The sequence below is a fragment of the Nomia melanderi genome, chromosome 10 (assembly GCF_051020985.1).
Source record: "Nomia melanderi isolate GNS246 chromosome 10, iyNomMela1, whole genome shotgun sequence".
In the NCBI taxonomy this organism is placed as follows: Eukaryota; Metazoa; Arthropoda; class Insecta; order Hymenoptera; family Halictidae; genus Nomia; species Nomia melanderi.
The window spans coordinates 8,949,066-8,967,137 of record NC_135008.1 but is presented as its reverse complement, the minus strand read 5'-3'; the positions used below and the strand labels follow the sequence as shown (position 1 = coordinate 8,967,137).

General features: G+C 38.9%; 1 protein-coding gene across 9 annotated transcripts in view; it reads left to right on the top strand.

Moving 5' to 3' along the window:
- Positions 1 to 18,072, top strand: part of MESK2 (misexpression suppressor of KSR 2) — a 49,242-nt gene that overhangs the window by 14,751 nt on the left and 16,419 nt on the right. For all 9 annotated transcript variants that reach the window (XR_004235565.2, XR_012999578.1, XM_076371665.1 and 6 more), the window contains 2 exons: positions 15,981 to 16,180; positions 16,786 to 16,906. Coding sequence is in view for 7 of the 9 variants with exons in the window: in XM_076371664.1 (XP_076227779.1) it covers positions 15,981 to 16,180; positions 16,786 to 16,906 (321 nt within the window). In the remaining 2 variants the exon portion in view is untranslated. The remainder of the gene's footprint in view (positions 1 to 15,980; positions 16,181 to 16,785; positions 16,907 to 18,072) is intronic.

The following is an 18,072-nucleotide window of genomic DNA, read 5'->3' as shown; positions in this document are numbered from 1 at the left end:
CACAGCTTTCTGGAGCAGAAACCGAAAGCACGGACGATTTTTCCGCGGAACCTCGGCGATATACAGTGTTTCGAGTACGGCGGAGTCTCGCTTATTCGATTTCCTTTTAACGCTTTGACTCCGAAGTGAACACTCGTCGAAACTCGTATGCAGTCGAAACTGTTTTCTTAATAAAACAGGAACTAAGAAGTCAAGATTCTTCATAACGATTGCTCTACTATGTTCGTTATATCTCGTACATGTAATAGAAGTAAAACTTAGTAGGTTCGATACGTTACGAAGTGGAAATGAATGTGTAGGTTTATGTTAAAAATGTTGTCACCCAAATTCGGGTGATTGCGTAGTCAAAGTATTAACACATCCACGACCGACAAATTTTTCGCTTTTCTAGTACTTTTTCCCCGTGAAAATGAAGGAAATATTAAAGAAATTTTTGACGTTAAAACAGGAATAACAATTGGAAAATTTCTTTCGAAATGTTAGTCTTGTAACGATCTGTTGTTTGAAGTGAAGAGTTTTCTGTTAAAAAAGCAAATGAAAGAGAGTAGAAGAGTAAAATATTTTGAAAGTTATTATATTTGAAAGATGTGAATTCACGTCAGCGGTTGCGAATCTGTTAATTGAGTTTGGCTTAAACCACAGGGTGTAACTTTAGTTGTGTCAAAAGTGAATTCAATATTTATACAATTAATCAAAGTTAAATGTGCTGTGTCAAAAAATCTGTAGAAATTATGGGTAGTATTAAAATTTATGGTCTTTTCAGGACGTTTCAAGATGGGAGAACTTAAGGGTCGTAATCTTCGGTTGTTGAATTTCTTCCATTACTGGAAACACTGTGAGGCGTCCGGCGTTCTTTATCAGAATTGCGTCCGTCGTGAGAACTTCTCGCGGCAAGTTTCTCGCGTATTAGCCTTCCCTCGTTTAAATGTAAATTTCGAGGTATAATTAGGGCTCCCAACTGTCGCCAAAACTCTTAAGGTCCCATTGGGGCAATCGAGTTTCACGACTACCCGTTACCAGGTCCGCTCTATCATTACGCAGTTCGGAAAAGTTTGATTATGGCGACGGGGTTTCTTTGATATCAAGTGTTACCGTTGGTATTGAAAAAGTAATGTAGGTTTTTGATTCAGTTGAGACAAGATTCTTTTTTTATCAATAACCGATTAACAGTGAGAAACTTGTAAAATACTGACATGGAAGTGAAAATCTTACGTTCGCTTTTGAATATTCAGATTTATTAAAAACGCATGAAATCCACAATTGTCTGATTAGTTAATCATATGTATATATAATAACTTCTGTTATCGTCGGAATATGAAATTATCAAAATTTGTAAAATTTTTAAATTTCTGTTTATTCGTGTCACTTGGTTTTCAGGGAAATCAAAGACAGTAATCATCAAAGGATCATTTAAAGACAGTAAATTTCATACAGCTGTTAAAGCCTTTTCAAAGAATTCTTTTTTATCGTAAACCTTTCTTGTTTCTCTCGTTGATTGTAATCATCTAACAAATTTCTGGATGTATTACACGTACTTCGAAAGCTTAATGTAGTTGATTGCGAAACAATTTCGAATATACCGCTCGAATCGTCAAAACAGAGACAATCGGTGTTGTTGCATGGCGCTACACTAAATTTCAAAGCCTTTGGACATGTCCTATTGTTTCAGCGTAATTAAATCAGGAGAATTGCGCTTCTATCCGCTGCATTTCGACGCAATTTCGACACACACACACACACACACACCTGCGCACGCGCTCACAATAAATATTTAATACAATATTTATAATTCGACATCTAATATACCTTTCGTTTCTTCATTACTAGTTACATTTTTCTATCTACAAGAAAATAAATCAACATAAATTAAGATCTCAAGAATTTGAATTGTTTTAAGTAATAGTTTACTGATTATTGATAATCATTTATAATAATATAGAAAAACATAGTGAAACTAAAAAATTAATATCTTTTTATATTTGTCAACGTTCACAGAAGTTACAAGAGAAATCAAGGTAAATGAATACTTTCCTGTCATGTATATAGTAGATGATAAACGGTATTATCAACTTCTATTCAGGTCATAGATGTATTAAAACTTTGTCCGCTCGAGCGATTTATTGTTGCTGTCCCATGATTTTTCCTCGTGCCACGATGCGACCAGACAGACCGGCGCCCTACTTTGGAGCCGAAGTAACGGAACCGTTCACGGTAAAACAATTAACAGTGAAATTAGGATCAATTCCCAGTGATTAAAGCCAGCAAGACAGACAAACCGTCTGTTTTACAACCGTACAGTCTCTGGTCGGAAAGTATTCGAGCTCGTTGGCAAAGGGGGCGGTTTCTGCACTGCCAAGGAAAGGAATGGAGAACTTGGGGATATCGATTCACGTGGTATTTGTGTCGCAAGCTTGTGATCGCCAACAATGCCAGCGACTAACTGGAATAGCACCGCGGGTGGAAGGAAAGAATAAATATACCCGCCGCTTTCCTTAATCGATATCGAATTTCTAAAGAGAGCTATTACTTTTGAAACGAATCAGTACTCTATAAAAATCATTTAGAATATTTCTGACGAGCTTCAATGAATTTAATTTTATCTCGTTCACTAAAGAAAATATCCGTAGAATTTAATGAAATAATCTAATTTAAAAGTTAAGTTGATTTCCGTTCCAAACATTCGAAATCTGGATTCTAAGTAATTCTTTGATTACAAATTAATTTTTTGTTTACATGTGATCCGGGATGAACGCAGACTTTTAATGGAATCTGGGGATTCATCTAGTATTCTTCTGTATTAAAGAAATAGTGGTGTTACGTGACTCAGGATTAGAAGGGTCGTTAATTTATCGGCGAGAAAAAGCCGGAGGGATATTTCTGAATTCCGTAACCGTAAATTTCCGCGGGAACGTTATACTGCTGATAAACCAGTGATAAAATCGTTGCGACGGGACATTAAAATATCACCGTTCCTTATGACGCCACCGGCGCATACGTCATTTTGTTCTACTTTCCCTGCAAATTCGTTTTCACGTCACTTGGCAGCGCGCCAGACACATCCGGAATTACCTGATCCGAGGCTTCAGCTCAATTTCCGATTCGATAGTAACAATACAAGAACCATCCTTTTTTTCTAGGACGTCGATACGTTCGGAGCACCGAAATGTCTGGGGGTGCGCACCGAATTTTGGCGCAGCACGTCCAGATTTTCGTGGATAGTGACGCGGTTGTGTAGAATATTGAGCAGCTCGCAGTATCGTTCTATCGTGTGCAGGCTAAGGACACAAGAACGTTTATTTAAAAATTATTTATGAAGGATTTTTTGGGCAGATAACAAGAGAAACGATCACGAGAAAGAATATTTTGCATCACAGTGTGTCTATAATATCTAAAATATTAGGGATGATCTGTTCCCACAACTTTCCTTACAGTTTTGACGAATCCTTGAAACGTCCAATGTATTCGATGATCATTCAGCGACATGTTTGTCGAACTTATCGATCCTCCGATCATTATTCTTCTGTGCAAAGTCAGAAGCTAATTTTGTTCTCTTCATTCATCATAAGCATTGAAGCACTGGATATAAAGAAATCAACAGGAGTTCAAGAAAAACGTTCAAACTTGATTAACATTCGCTTGAAGTAAACATAATTTTCTTTCATCAGTAGAACTAAGCTGCATCCGACATAAACATTTCATTACCCCTGTCTTTGTAAACAAGTCCATAAAAGACAGAAGTTTCAACGGTGCCTGTAGCTCGCGACAAAACCATTTCATGTTTCACGTATCGAGCAAAGAGCGGTCGCGTTGTTCGTTTCGCAATTAGCCGGTCCATCGACAATAGGAACACGTTTCATAATTAGCGAGTACGCATGGGCTAAGTATCAAAGAGAGAATACTTGGAAACTAGATCAAAGCGCTCGACCCTTCGCCCGGCAACAGTGTCAACTGAAAGGTAAAGAATTCTTCTGCGATTCTGATTAATGCATGCAGTCAGTAGACGAGAGATCGTTCTTTGTCGTCTACCGGAATATGCATCTTTTGTTTATTCAGTTCGTTTCTGCGACTGTGGGTAACACCGAACGCTATACATCAATTATTAATATTTTATTCAAGTTACTTCGAATTGATGTTTTACGTCCTGTAATGCTATTCCTGTTTTTCATTGGTATTCAGCTTCTGAATATTAAAAACTATTCGAATAATATACGAATAATGTGTAATTACTTTTTATCACACAATTATTAATACATGAACGTATACAACTATACTTTAAACTGAATTGAAAATTGAAACAGTAATACGAAATTTTCGTGAACAAAGACAGCCGATTAAAATCTACCAGTAGCGAAGCATGAGTTTCGCGGTGTACGCCACTGGCATATGGCCTGCCTCACGCGCGCCACTATGGCGGACAGTCGCATATCCTAGAGATCTTTGATCAGCAATTACTCAAAAACAAAGCTTGTTCCGCAATTTCGCCACTCCTGACTTTCATTTTATTTTCGCCAGTAGAATCATTCCTTAAAATATCAACCATATGTAACATAACATACACATCGCGCAATATCGTGCCAGAAACTTCGACGCACAATGTAGCTCTGTATTCAATGACCTGCTCGATAAGAGTTAATTTTAGAGAGTTTATTTACTTGCATCAGAGTTAACTTTAGAATCCCCTCAACATTACTCAACACGAGGACTACCGGATGGGTGGAAACGACCTATGCTTTCCTTCGCAATTACTGAAATGACACAAATGTTTCCTCAAGAAACGATTAAAACCAGTTAATTCATTAATACCCAAACTAAAATACAAGTCAATTGAAATCTTAATGAACGCCCCCGGCTTCTCCAATTATGATCTGAAAAATTTCAATTTGTATAAAGGTCTATTCACGAGACACGTCTCGTCGTGTATAAAAAGTCTTTACGCGCGAACAGCCTTATCCGTTGCTCTAGTTAGTGCCGCGTTTAGTTCCCTTTTTCATCCGCGAGGAATAGCTGTAGCGGAACGTGGCCAGCATTCTGCGTCGATTTACGAGAGGGAGTCGTCCGGCTGTCCCCCTGTTCCGAAGGGAACGACCTGGCCGACTCCAGAAAGGAAACACGTAAATCGATCTGTCCCCGGCGGCCTCGTCTTACCATACGTCTTCCCGTCGACCGTGAGGCAAGAAACTGGACGGACGCAAAAATCCTGCTGTCCGGCTCGGTTAATCGATCGGCAAAAAGGATACCGAACCAGATATCGGATCACGCGACTCGATATCGAGTGTTCGCCGCGAACGCGGTTTCCTCGGCTCCCAGCCACAGTTAAATCGTTTCTTAACCCCTGCCCGCCGGCGGGCGGGTCCGATCTGACCCAGATCACCATTACATAGGATTTTATACACGATCGCTTGTAATTGTTCCCGCGACTATAAAGCGAGAACACGAACTAAGTGTTTGTAGAAATTTATTTGTTTGAGCTGTAACTCGATATTCAAGTACGAATTTGAATATTTGAATAGTCATTTTAGAAAGTAGAGGTATCTCGAGTATTTTTGTAAAATGGGAATAATTAGTAATAATCTGAGAGAAGTGGATAGATTGTTGACTGCAAGCGAGGATTTTTACGTTTTAATGCCAGTTGACCCTTGTTCTAGTTTTTGAATGTATGAGTGGAAATAGAATTTCGATAGAAAATGGCTTTCCCTAAAAGGTACTATGAAACGAGCTACATTTTGTATTGTCTCGTATACTTTTCCGAATTCCGCACATCCTGTGAAATGCTGTACTTTCGGATCTCCCGTGAATGCATAAAAGTCCGCAGTCAAACAATAACGCTAAGAAATACTGATACACGAACGCAACGGAAATCTAAATCTCGAAAAATACGTGAACTTTAGCGGACACACGGTTCCAACCTCGAACGAAATGAAACGAGCTTGCACTCAGCGAAATCGTCAATCACTGTTTGCCATCCGAGACGCGCACGAACTGTCGCGAACTTTTCCGCCGTGCGGAATCGCATTTTAGAATGAGTAATGGTATCATCATTCGTGCGCCTTTTTAATAATGAATGCGCTATCTATTTTGGCCACGGCGGCTCTTCCGAGCGCCCGCTTATCGCGCTCCAAATTCAAATCAGCTTTGAACCACTACGATTGCGGCCGCATTCGCCGACTGTGATTAATTTACGCCGGCTTTAAAGCTTGGCTTAGCCCCACTTGGTTGGACGTGGCTCGGCAGACGTCCTGTCGCTCTTTCCCGCGCGATCGTCTGCGCAAATTAAATCTCGCTATTCAACGATATACCCTGCTCCATTCACTGTTTCTCGTCTAACGCGGCGCGCCGGTAATCCTCGAATTGAAATATCGCAGGTGTCCCTAATACCCTAGCTCGGCGAAAAAATGACTCCTCGAGCATTCAGCGCGCGCCTCCGTGGGCAACGGTTTCGTTTCAACAAGATGACGAACTTTTAAAGAGCTTCTTCCCCCCTTTTTCATTAAACACTGCCTGTTATCAGTAGACTGCGGATCTTCGTAGAAACTCGAGTTTTCTAGAATGTAATTAGAAAATTGAAATTACGATAGATGATAGCTTTTACTGGGACATATTTTGAAAAGCACTATAGTTTAGGTATTTTGTATATTTTGCTTTGTTTTGTGCGGAGCTAAGTATTTTCGAATTTCCCATACATGCATAAAAATACGCGATTTAATTATGATTTTTCTGGCTTTTGAAAGGAATTGAAGGAATTCTGGCTTGAATAGTGAACTTCTGTTTCATTGGTCCGTTTGGTTGACTAGATTTCATTGATCTAATCAGTGATACATATGTTTCCTTGTTACTGTCTTTAGGAAGTGATCTACGAAAATGTAATACCATGATTCTTAGTCTGTTAATAGTGCATATCGTTTGCATGGCAAGTTGGAAACTGGTACAAATTTTTACGAGACAGCATTCGTTTTTGCCGTCAAGTTATTTTCAATGTTGCGTAAAATATATTAATGCATACGCTGGACTTGGAATTCAGCCAAGATCGTTATTTGTCTCAACATTTCAATATTTTCAACGGGACACGAACACAACCGTGCAATTTCATTTATGATTCTCGGAGACAGTTTTCCAGCTGAGAAATCTACGGTTGATATCTCGGGCCCAGATAGCATTCTAGAACTTAAAGAGAATATTTCATCTTTGTAATACCCAAAAACCCTACAAAATTGAAATCATTTGTTTCATAAAATAGAAACATCTTAACCTATTCGTATTTTACAGATTCGATTGAAACGTAAATCTCGATAAGTTGTGACAGAAGTAAATCCTTGATGCTAAACGAAGAATCGTGTCATCCGCGTCAGACAGATTCAATAAAATCAACGTGTCAGTAATAACACGTGACAGGAGTGTAACGGTGTTTCATTAATAAATATATAAAGATAGCCTTGTTTAGACAGAGCAGTGACAGGGCTTAACTTGACCCAGAATTTTCGAGGAAAAATCTCTTTCCGTTCGCTTCACCCGATCGGCTGCGGAAGCAACAAAGCTCTTCAAGCGTCGGCGGTTCGAAAGGTAACCTGACGGAATTTGCATAATCGATACCGGCTTGCCTACATTCGATGCCTGCCCTCGTAAGATCCGTACAAAAGGAGTCTTGGAAGTTTTGAATAATCAATCCTCAACATTTCTTTGATTTCGAAACTTCGGAAACAATGGCGCATTATTCCGAGGGGGAAGAGAAAGGTTGAATCAATTAAGGGCTCCTAATGGATTCCGTGAAACCCAATTACGTCGGAGTTCGTTTTATAATTATTTTTTACCGCAAACTGTACACGCGCGCGACCTTTTGCGAAGTGGTTCATGGAACAATTAATTATTTCATAAATTGATTGCTAACTGTTTGTAAAATACACTCGTATGAATTAATTATCAATTTATCAACAATCCCTAAACAAAACACAAAAAAGTTTATTAATTAATTTAAGCATAAATGTGAAAGTCTTTATTTAACCTAAGACTAAAACGTAATGGTACTTTTAATAACGTCACAAATGGTCAGAAACAACTTCAAACAGTTTCACAAAGATTAATCTTAAAAGTCATATTTTTCTGTAGTATGAAACAATCTTGACAACAAACGTTTGCATACTCGATAACTTTAATTGAAAGAAATGAAGAATCAGAGATTAAAAGGTTGGGAAAAGTTGAAGTCAGGCCGCCTTCATCAACGAGTACAAACAGGAACACGGCCGGACTCGACTTCAACCGGAAACGATAGCGCGACGCGTTGAAGATACGAGAACCACACGCCGACGGATTTTTTGTGCCTGGAAATTTAATGAACCAGACTCGTGCGACACGTTGAGACCACGGTTCTATTTTTATGTGTCGGAAGAGGCTGTTAGTAGCAGCGTGATTCTTACAAAACAAATCAAAATGAATATTAATTAATCACACGATGAACAGGACAACGTGGACGAAAACGCGTTCACGGAAGCAAGAGGAGTCGCTGCAATAATATCAAATTAATTTCAGCCCAGGAAAAACTTAGATTATAATTAGTTGGCTATTTGCATCGCTTCGCGGAAGAATATTTAAAGGACAAGTGACTTATTAATAGCGTTGTCTACCATCTGGAGTCAAATGAAATTTTCCTAATAACCGAGTTACCGCGAACTCCGACCTTTGTGCTAATGTCGAGCAAATAATAAGGCATTATACAGATTACATTATTGGCAACGAGAATCGGTAGCGACGTTAGAGTAGTAAAAAGAAGCATAAACTGTAACGTCGTATTTGCGCCAAGTGGGTTGCTTACAGGACCGTAAAGGTGCGATCATTGCACCGCCGCTAAAAATTAATTTTGTGGCACTTGATAAAACAATTTCGTCGCATATTCAATTGAAACGCGATGCAAGCGATTCTTTGATTTATTATTTCCACCTTCTCCCCATAGTTAGAAATTGAATGTCCAGTAAAAGGTTATAAAAGCTTAGCTAGTTCTTGAAGCTCCGTTGCAATTAATTCGCAATGATTGAGAAAGAAACGTCTGGTTGCGATAAAGCACTTCAAATCTTCTTTAAAATGTTCCCAGCTTCCAGGACCGCCGGTTTGCAGTAATAAATGGCCAATTAATCTTCAGTAAGGTTCCCTCATTTCAGCAGGATTTCCTTTTCGCAATTACTGAAGGCATTTCGAGCTGTCCCGAGCCCTTATCGCAATCAGGATTTCGAAATGTCGGGAATGTAAATGCAGAAGCAGAGTCCCGCGGTGTTTGTGCGGGATTACAAAATGGTTGCGGCGTTATTGAATCGATATTCCATCAACGCTCGCTGCAAATAGATGTAAATGTTTACCGTGCAAATGTTCCCGCGCATACGCGTCAACTCGCGTTTACTTGCGTCGCCCGAGATGCGTCTACAATGTCGCGTAAACCGATTCGCGTGCTGTATTCCGCAGGATGATTCGAGCAACCAATGTTTCGTAAAAAACTCGGAGGAATGTCTTTAGAGGAATTTTGAACAACGGATTAAAAGCTATCTCTTGGAAAGATTAGTAACTGTTTGTTGTATATATATATATATATATATATTTCATTTCTTTCCTATTAATACATATTAATTATATATATAAGTTTCAACGATGAATAATTGATGTATGATATATAATTGAATAATTCCTACCTTCTGTAGTAAATTATTAATAATTTAATTAAATTTCAAATTTAATTAAACATTTTTCGCACGAAAGTATACGAATATCGGTTTTCGACGCTATGAAATCTCAAAAATTCTCATTCAGCAATAATGCTTGAAAAAATGGTAAATTTGTGTGACCTATTCAAGCATGCCAGTGTCATAAAAATGCATTTTAATCGTTTCGTGCAAAGAACACGAACAAGAGAATCGTTGTACAGGAAGAAGTGTACCATTTCAGAGATAGGTAGAAACTATGTCATTTAAAAAAATGGAGTAATACGCGCGCAGCATATTGCGTCGCCAACTTTTCCGTGCAGGAACGGCGAGGGGAAAAAAGTTCCATCACAGAGAAACGGTCGTCATAAAACCATTTAACATTCCTCCACAAATTTTTCCCTGCCTTCATTCAAAGTAGAATTACGCTCCGCTCCAGTTTCTAGGAACATTCTATATCACTCGCAAGTTCTCTTTTTTCAGTATTAGGTTCCCTCTCTTTCTACGATTGCTACGTGTTTGCACGACGCAACGTCGGTTTACGTTGCGATGTCATACCCACAGAAACGGAAATAAAATACTGATACATTGTAGAAGCAGGAAAGCACTCTATTGTTCGCTTGCATCAGAGTCAACAACGAAATATGATATATTTGCTTCTGACTTTATCTAGCATTATCACTGGATACCTTGTCGCAAGATATCGTCCTCGTATTTGAGGAAATCGACATTTAAATGCTTCGGTGATGATCGGTCTTCATTCGACGAGCGAACGGAAAAATTCTTGGTTCTTGTCGTGCTACGCTCGATTTATTCCAATCTTCCTTGAGCAATTCATTTAATCGGAAGAAGAATTTATTATTCAATACGCTAGGATTATAAGATGACGAATGAGTTTTTAACGAAGATCTAATAAATGTTCTTAACTCATTCCTTTCGATCGTGTCTTTAATTATTGTTTCATTTTGTATATAAATTTACTTAATCGAAGAGTGAGAGTTTTGTTACTCTAATTCATATTTTATGAAAGTTGCATAGGAAAATGCATAAACGGAATTATCCTTCTAACAGAAGGGTAGAAACAGTAACTTCGCAATATGAACATGTGGCGATACACATTTGTTTCGAAGATGCGTCTATGATAAGGTTCGCCGAGTGGCCCTATCGATTTCGAATAAAGTCAGTCGGACGTTCGCGGCTGGTGCTCGTAAATCCCGGACGGGAATTTAATGAAATAGTTCCTGCTGTTACTTTTGTGACGAATCTCTCTCTTCCCAGAGTAAAAATTTCATTTTATGCACAGAGTACGCGAACAGAATGTGACACATTCGAAGAGATTCAAAAATGTTGCTATACCGAAAAGAATTCCCTTGTTTATCAAAAAATAGCATGTATAACGAACAGATATCGATGACAATTTCGTTTCTTTTTTCTATAACAAGGTTCGCTGCATCAAGTAAAATCGCTCCATTTTTCAGAGATTAATAAAGCGATGAAATACCGATGGCGATTTTATTTCCTTTTTTTTATAATCGACGTAAAACGTGAAAATTGGATTATCGGGAAACGAATTTACGCTGGTTTCCAGAATGACGAAGCAAAGGCAGAGAGAAGAGATTCCCGACAAAAGGCCGGGTATACACCCGGGAACTTGATGAAGAAAGTAACTTCTTTACGAGGTCAGGGAGTGGTATTTTCACTGATATTTCTGCAAAGGGAACATTCCTTTATCTTCTCGGAAGTTGCAGAAGCGTCAGCGTGTATAGAGAGCAGGTCAGCCCAAAGTTCCTGACATTTTCCCGGTAAACTACAATAAATTGGGTCACCCCGTAAATCCTCGGGAATACGGGTCGACGTAAGTTCTTCTGGTATCGGCTGTACATGATAATTAACGTGCTCGCCATTAATCATCCTGGGAATTATTTATGTTCTCTTCACAGATACTTAACGTGGCATTTTTAAGAGAATATTAAACGAACGTGGAAAAATTAACGACTTTAGGAACGTGTCTGTGACAGTTTGATATATCCATTTGTCATTCCGTATTATAAATTTCCATAATTCTGTCGATTTGTACTTACTATTGCTGTTGTTCTATTAAATTCAATTTTACAGGACGATCGGTAAAACGTACATCAGAGATTAGAAATGATAATTTTACAGATAAAAATAGGACGACGACCAGGGGTGACAGAACTGCGGTTTCAACTTCGTTCCCAAATTATCATGAATTAATGATCTGTTAATAACGGCGCGCGAGCCTGATGTGTGACTCCGCCTCCTGCGGTGAACGCCAATGCCCGCGCTCCCACTGACCTACCTCACGCGCGTCGCGGTGACGGATGGTCACGGTTTGTAAAGAGATATTGAATCGTTAATAACTCGAACACGAAGTCGAAATTGCAATTTCATTATTATTGTAACAAAACTTTACTTCAACTTTCTTTTTCTCTTTTTTTAAAAAAAAAAGATCAGGAAACTTGTATTTTCCATTTGGAATTCATTCATCATTTGATTCCATCTTGGAAAGAACCGTCGCTCTTCCCATGGTTACTTAAACTTATTAATCGAAACACTCGATTCGGGGCACCGTGGCGCGAGGCGTCTCGCGCAGACACGGTATGCACTTAACAAGACGTTTAAACGGCCATTTCGCCGAGGAAGCGTGATGCACTTCTGTACGTCACGGGGAGTTTAATGAAGAAGAACGGAGCTGCTCATAAAGCTGAATAAGAGTGCAGGCGTCAAAGGATAATTGCGCACACAAATCAGAATGAAAGCACATGGCGGCGCGTTGGCTCCGCGACACGAGCCAACCACCTTCTGGAGCCGCGCACACGGGGGATCTAGCCTCCAGACTTCGCGAGCGAGCCAGGGCGTGGTCTTCGACGATCGATACCATAAAAAGCTCTCCGGCGCGCGTCCTGTGATAAAGCGCGCTGCTTCGGGTGCAGCGTGCGTGCACGCGTGCGGAACATTAAACGTTGCGAACGAATTACACGTGAACTTAAGCACTTCGCGACTTACGTGGACGCCCACGCCGGGCTGCACCTCTTTTCCTCGAGAGGCGGGCCGGCAACGATGGAAACGCGACAGGTGCGCAACACCGATTCGTTAGGCGCGAATTAATCCGCGGGAGTTCATAATCCGCTTGTGTAATCGGGAAACATGTGGGTTGCATCTGAACTAATCTTAAATAAAATATATAATAGGGGGATGCGTGGGTGGTTGTGAATGTTTCTTGATCTGATGATAGACATAGGATTGTATTGGAGATGATTGAAATGGTAAAAAAATGAAAGATGGAAATGACGAACAGCAGTTGCAAAATTATTAATTGATTTTTTATATTTATGAAGTACGTAAGTACATACTTGAATTCTTTGTTAGGGAATTTATACAGGAAGAAAGGAAAATATTCTTCAGTTGAGTTTCGAAGTATTTTTTCCCATTTCAATTTGTGACAGATAGTACGTTTGTATTTCGTCGGAAAAATCGTGATATGTTTTACCATTTTATTTCGGTGCCTCGTTAAGATCGCATTTCGCAATACGAAGAATGGATTTCATTCCATTTCCAGAACATATCATCGTGCAGTTGATCGCGATATCGTAAGGGTTGTTTTTCGTCGTGCGTGGATTACTCTCGATGTATTCGGGTTAATTGCTCCATCAATTAAACACGGATGAATATTACAAGACTAATGCACTCGTGTGATCGTCGTGTGTTCGCGTGGCCGCATGAATATGGATTGCCCGACATCGAATAATCATGGATCATTCCTGTGAATTACCGTCCGATAGTATGTGAAACTAATAACAAAGTACTCGCGAAAATACCTGGTGAATCAACTAATAATTGTAGTCTGCCGACTACGGTTTCATCATAGCTATAACAATATTAATTAACCGCTCGTTTAGACTTTAATTCGTTATTAGAATAGGCAATCGTGATAGGAATTTCAAACAACATTCCAGTTGTTGTTTCATAGTAAATAACTAGAATTTTTGCGGGCGTATTAAGTCATCAAAGTATTCCAGAAAAATTACAATTTAAAAAACAAATTCGGTTTGTTACGATCACAATTCGCAAACATATGTTGTCAGGCGAAGTGCATTATTAAATTTAATCCTCGTCCTTATAATGCTTCCGCTGTAAAGTACATTTTCGGAATATTCACTGGCAAGTGTTAGAAATGGCGCTGCCATTAACCGAGGGTATCCGAGGCGCTCGAATTACTTGTATGCGCGGGAACGAATTCATGAAACCCGGGCAATGAAGACCCAATAAATATCCCCGTTGAAAGGGTAACCGGAAATCCGATCCGACAAGTATTCACACGACACCTCGGAAAATGAGGAATCTGCAAGCCCGGCTATTCAGGCCCCCGGCTGAAAGCATCGGCCCAGCCGCGTTTTATGTTTCGCCGTTGATGTTGCGAATATTTGATGCTACTTTACCTTGCGGCCAGAATGAATAGATAACAAGCGGCAGAGTATAACACTTTCCACTTCGATAATTCTTTTCGCCGCTGAGGCTTTAGTTTCTCGGAAGTATTTTTCCGTGAAAAAAGTGATACTTGCATACTTAATTGAATCGGTCTCCTTGGTTTCACCGTTGTGAGATGTTATCTCAATCGAACTCGCGCGAAAACTAATTAGGGAAATAGTGCAGCTTGCGGAGAATTAAATCGAGCTCGAAGAAACGCATAGGAGAAATTGCATTGGGTTGGTGCACACGAAATCTCGGATTCGTCTTACTCGTAAATGTTTGTACCAACCTGTTGTTCTTATTCCTTTGTTTTTCGCGTAACCTTTTAAACAGTTTCATTGTCTATTGTTAGAGTAGCATATTGTAAACAAATTTTTCTACATTCCGCATAATAGCTATTTTTTAAATATTTTTCTTGAAAACATTGATACCACTCTCATTCGGGTAATTTTCTTATATGAATTCGAACTTGGAAATATGCTGCGAAAACCGCTGAAAATATAAGGAAAACATTTGGAGGCAATACTGTGAATCAAAGAACAGTGCAGCGTTGATTTGCAATATTTCGGTTTAGTGATGTTTGGTGATGATTCGGTTTGCCGCGTGGCGGAAGCGAAACACTAGTTTATGACGATTTCTTTAGACTTTATTCATTCTAAAAATTCAGAACATTTTTGAAACGGCATATATTCATTAACACCACGTTGGAAGAAGTGTATTAAATGGAATAGAGTATATTTTGGTTGAATAAATGTCTTTTAGAACATCAAATAAAATTTCCCTTTTTCTGCAAAATACATTTCATATGCACCGACCTAATATTTAAGTATTTGCTGATTAATGTTTGCAGCTTAATAACGCAATATAAGGATTCGTTTCGAATACAGGATTAATGAATTGAATTTCGTGAAAATGTCGAGCAGAGAACGTTTACGGAAATGGGTATCATGTTTTTGGTTGACACAAGGATATCGATGAGAAAAAGAGAAGCGAATATCGATTTGCTGTAATTTATTGGGGCGCACTTCTCTGCTGCTCTGTTAAACGTAATACGTACTGAGCTGGCTGGACGGACTTCCCTTTAATTTCACGCTATCAATTTGTTAGTGGACTCGCAAGATCCTGGCAATAATTTATGTAATATTCGTGCGGCGAATTTACGTTCGGATATTCGGACATTTATGTTAATTTTAAGGCAATAAAAATCATAGATATGATCTATTCCGCAAAAATAATTTCAAAATAATTTGTATACAAGGGATTCTATATGAAAAAAGTAATTAAGCAAGGAATACGGTTCTAAGACTCATATTCTTAAATCGAATTTGTCAAGAAGAAAATAAGTGTTAGACGATTTAACAAGTTCTGAATTAAGATTCTTTTACAAGAGGCAGCAGGTGATTGGATCTCGCTACAAGTTCACGTGACTTCGATCGTCCAGTATTAAACTTTTGCTAATTTTTTTAGATCTTATTATTTAGACAAACTGTTAAGAATATATTGTAATTAGAACCATAGAATCACGATAGAGATTGATTTACTCCAACAAATATAAAAAGCACCACACTTTGAATGTTTTATTCCAAGCAATTCTGCATTTGCAAATTTTCTATGAATGCACACGAGTCCGCAGTTTATTTATTTCTAATCGGACGGTTTTAAATATGAAGAACGTTTCCTGAAAAGAGGTCAGGAGGCGTTGATCTTTCAGTTTGAAAAATTGTGTTAGTTACTTTCGCATATTCGTCGGGAGGACGTCGAGGCTGATTCATCGCAGTTTTGAATAATCAAAGAATTTCTTTCAATGCGCAGCACGATGCCTTCAGATAGTATGGATGACATCGAACTGAAAAATATTCAGCTTCAATTCCCCGCGCTGAGATACCTGTCGAGGGATGACAGTTCCGTGCGGGAGGAGAGGGTGGAAACCGACAAGGGTAGCCTGCTGGTCGCTGTGCAAGGAAACCGAGCGAAACCTGCCATTCTCACTTTCCACGACTTAGGCCTTAACTGTGAGTAATTCATATCTCGTTAAAGGTCTTCGGATCTTCGTGTGAACTCACATTTTCGTGGACGGATTTAGGGCAAGATTCACCGAGCATATTTTAGTCGAATACGAAGTAATATGGGAACGTTTTGGCAGGTTTTAAACCCTTGCCTTGTAATATCGAGTGGGAGATGAAATTTTCAAAGAAACCTAATAAACATAAGTATTACTTTTTTCTTTTAGCTCAAACTTCGATTTATCTTTCTCTTGTGAATATTTAATCTCAATAATAGGTAGACTTACAGTGAACACAGAATTCTTCTTTGTTGTAGTTAGTTGTTAAGGATAATGGAAATTCGAAGATTACAAATGAATTGTAAGGCAAAGGGTTAAATATCATTGATTCATTTGCTTTTTTCAGTATTTTACAATATCCTGTAAGATTCACAGTTATTTGATTTATTCGAAGATTGATTGTGATTTTCTTCTGGTGATTACTCTTGAATTAAAGTTAGTCTGAGAATTGTATGGGAATTTAAATTCCACGAGATGTTTTCATAGAGAATTATTTGACAGATATCGATTCTCTTATCTTTATATTGAGAATGTCTAATCGATCGTTGTTCCCAGATATATCGAGCTTCCAAGCATTCTTCAATTACATCGACATGCGTGTTTTACTCGAGAACTTCTGCGTGTACCACGTGAACGCGCCAGGTCAGGAGGAAGGTGCGTCAACGCTTCCGGAGGAGTGAGTACACTTTGCAATTATAATGAAATTTTCTCAGCGTAATTAAATTCGAATTAAAACTCCTACGATACTTTCCGAGCTTCTTTACATTCCTCATAAATTACACTGTGCCCAAACACCTGTAAACATCCATTCGGTATTCCATTAAACGAAATGAAAACGGAATCATAAGAATTCATGAACTGTGTCGTTACAAATTGAATTTTATTATTTGCTTTAAACAGATCATTTTACACTTTACAATCTGTGACCTTCGAACTGCTGTGCCTCGGTGAACGATCGTGTTCGACCAGCAACTCTGTTAATTCTCTTTAATGTCGTCAACAATTAGGCTAATCGGCGGTTAAGCACAGTAAGAATCGATTCTCGGGAAGTTTCCACGCGAACCAAGCGGAGTTTAGATCCCGTTCGAGAACTCGTTCGGCGTGCACGCGTCACTTGACCGCGACGAATTCAATTAGCGCGAATCAATGACCCAATTAACGTTCTAATTAGTCGAAGCCCCGACGTTCCGCTTTTACCGTGGATAATTCCGTGCGTCTTAAAGAGAGATCCCGAATTCCTTGCCCGCGCTTTGCCTCGATCGCAGTTCGTACTTGTACGGGTTCGATCTTCCGTCGACGGGTTGCGCAATCCGGTAATCGATCAGCCGCGAGATCTCGGAGCGTTTTCACCCTCTTGTTGATCAAAGTTTCCATCAGTCATTCAATCAACTTTGTCTTTGGTAGCAGATTGAATTAATGAAATTGAATTTTACTCTTTTAATAAATAATAATTGAAGAATTTAAATAGTTGTTCAACTCGAAACGTCGTTTAACTTCGCTTCGCGATTTATATGAGATTAATCTTGCGAACTAACGTTCATATGTTATAATTTATTCGTTCGTCTGTATTCGTAGATACTTTATAAATAAAATATAGTAAAATATTGTCGAAATGATATGCAGCTATTTTAGAATTTGTGTTTGAAGAAAATTTCTTCGAGCTGTTTACAGTTTATGAAAGGTAGAACGAAGAATGGATCTGTTTGATTGAGGAAACCATAGTGACGCGTTATTACACGGATGGCGTAGGAAAAACAGTTTCGTTTATGCGTTTCCAAGCGTGTATTGAAATACTCTGACGCAATGGTTGGGGGATGGTTTGCGGCGTTGAAATGGAAGATT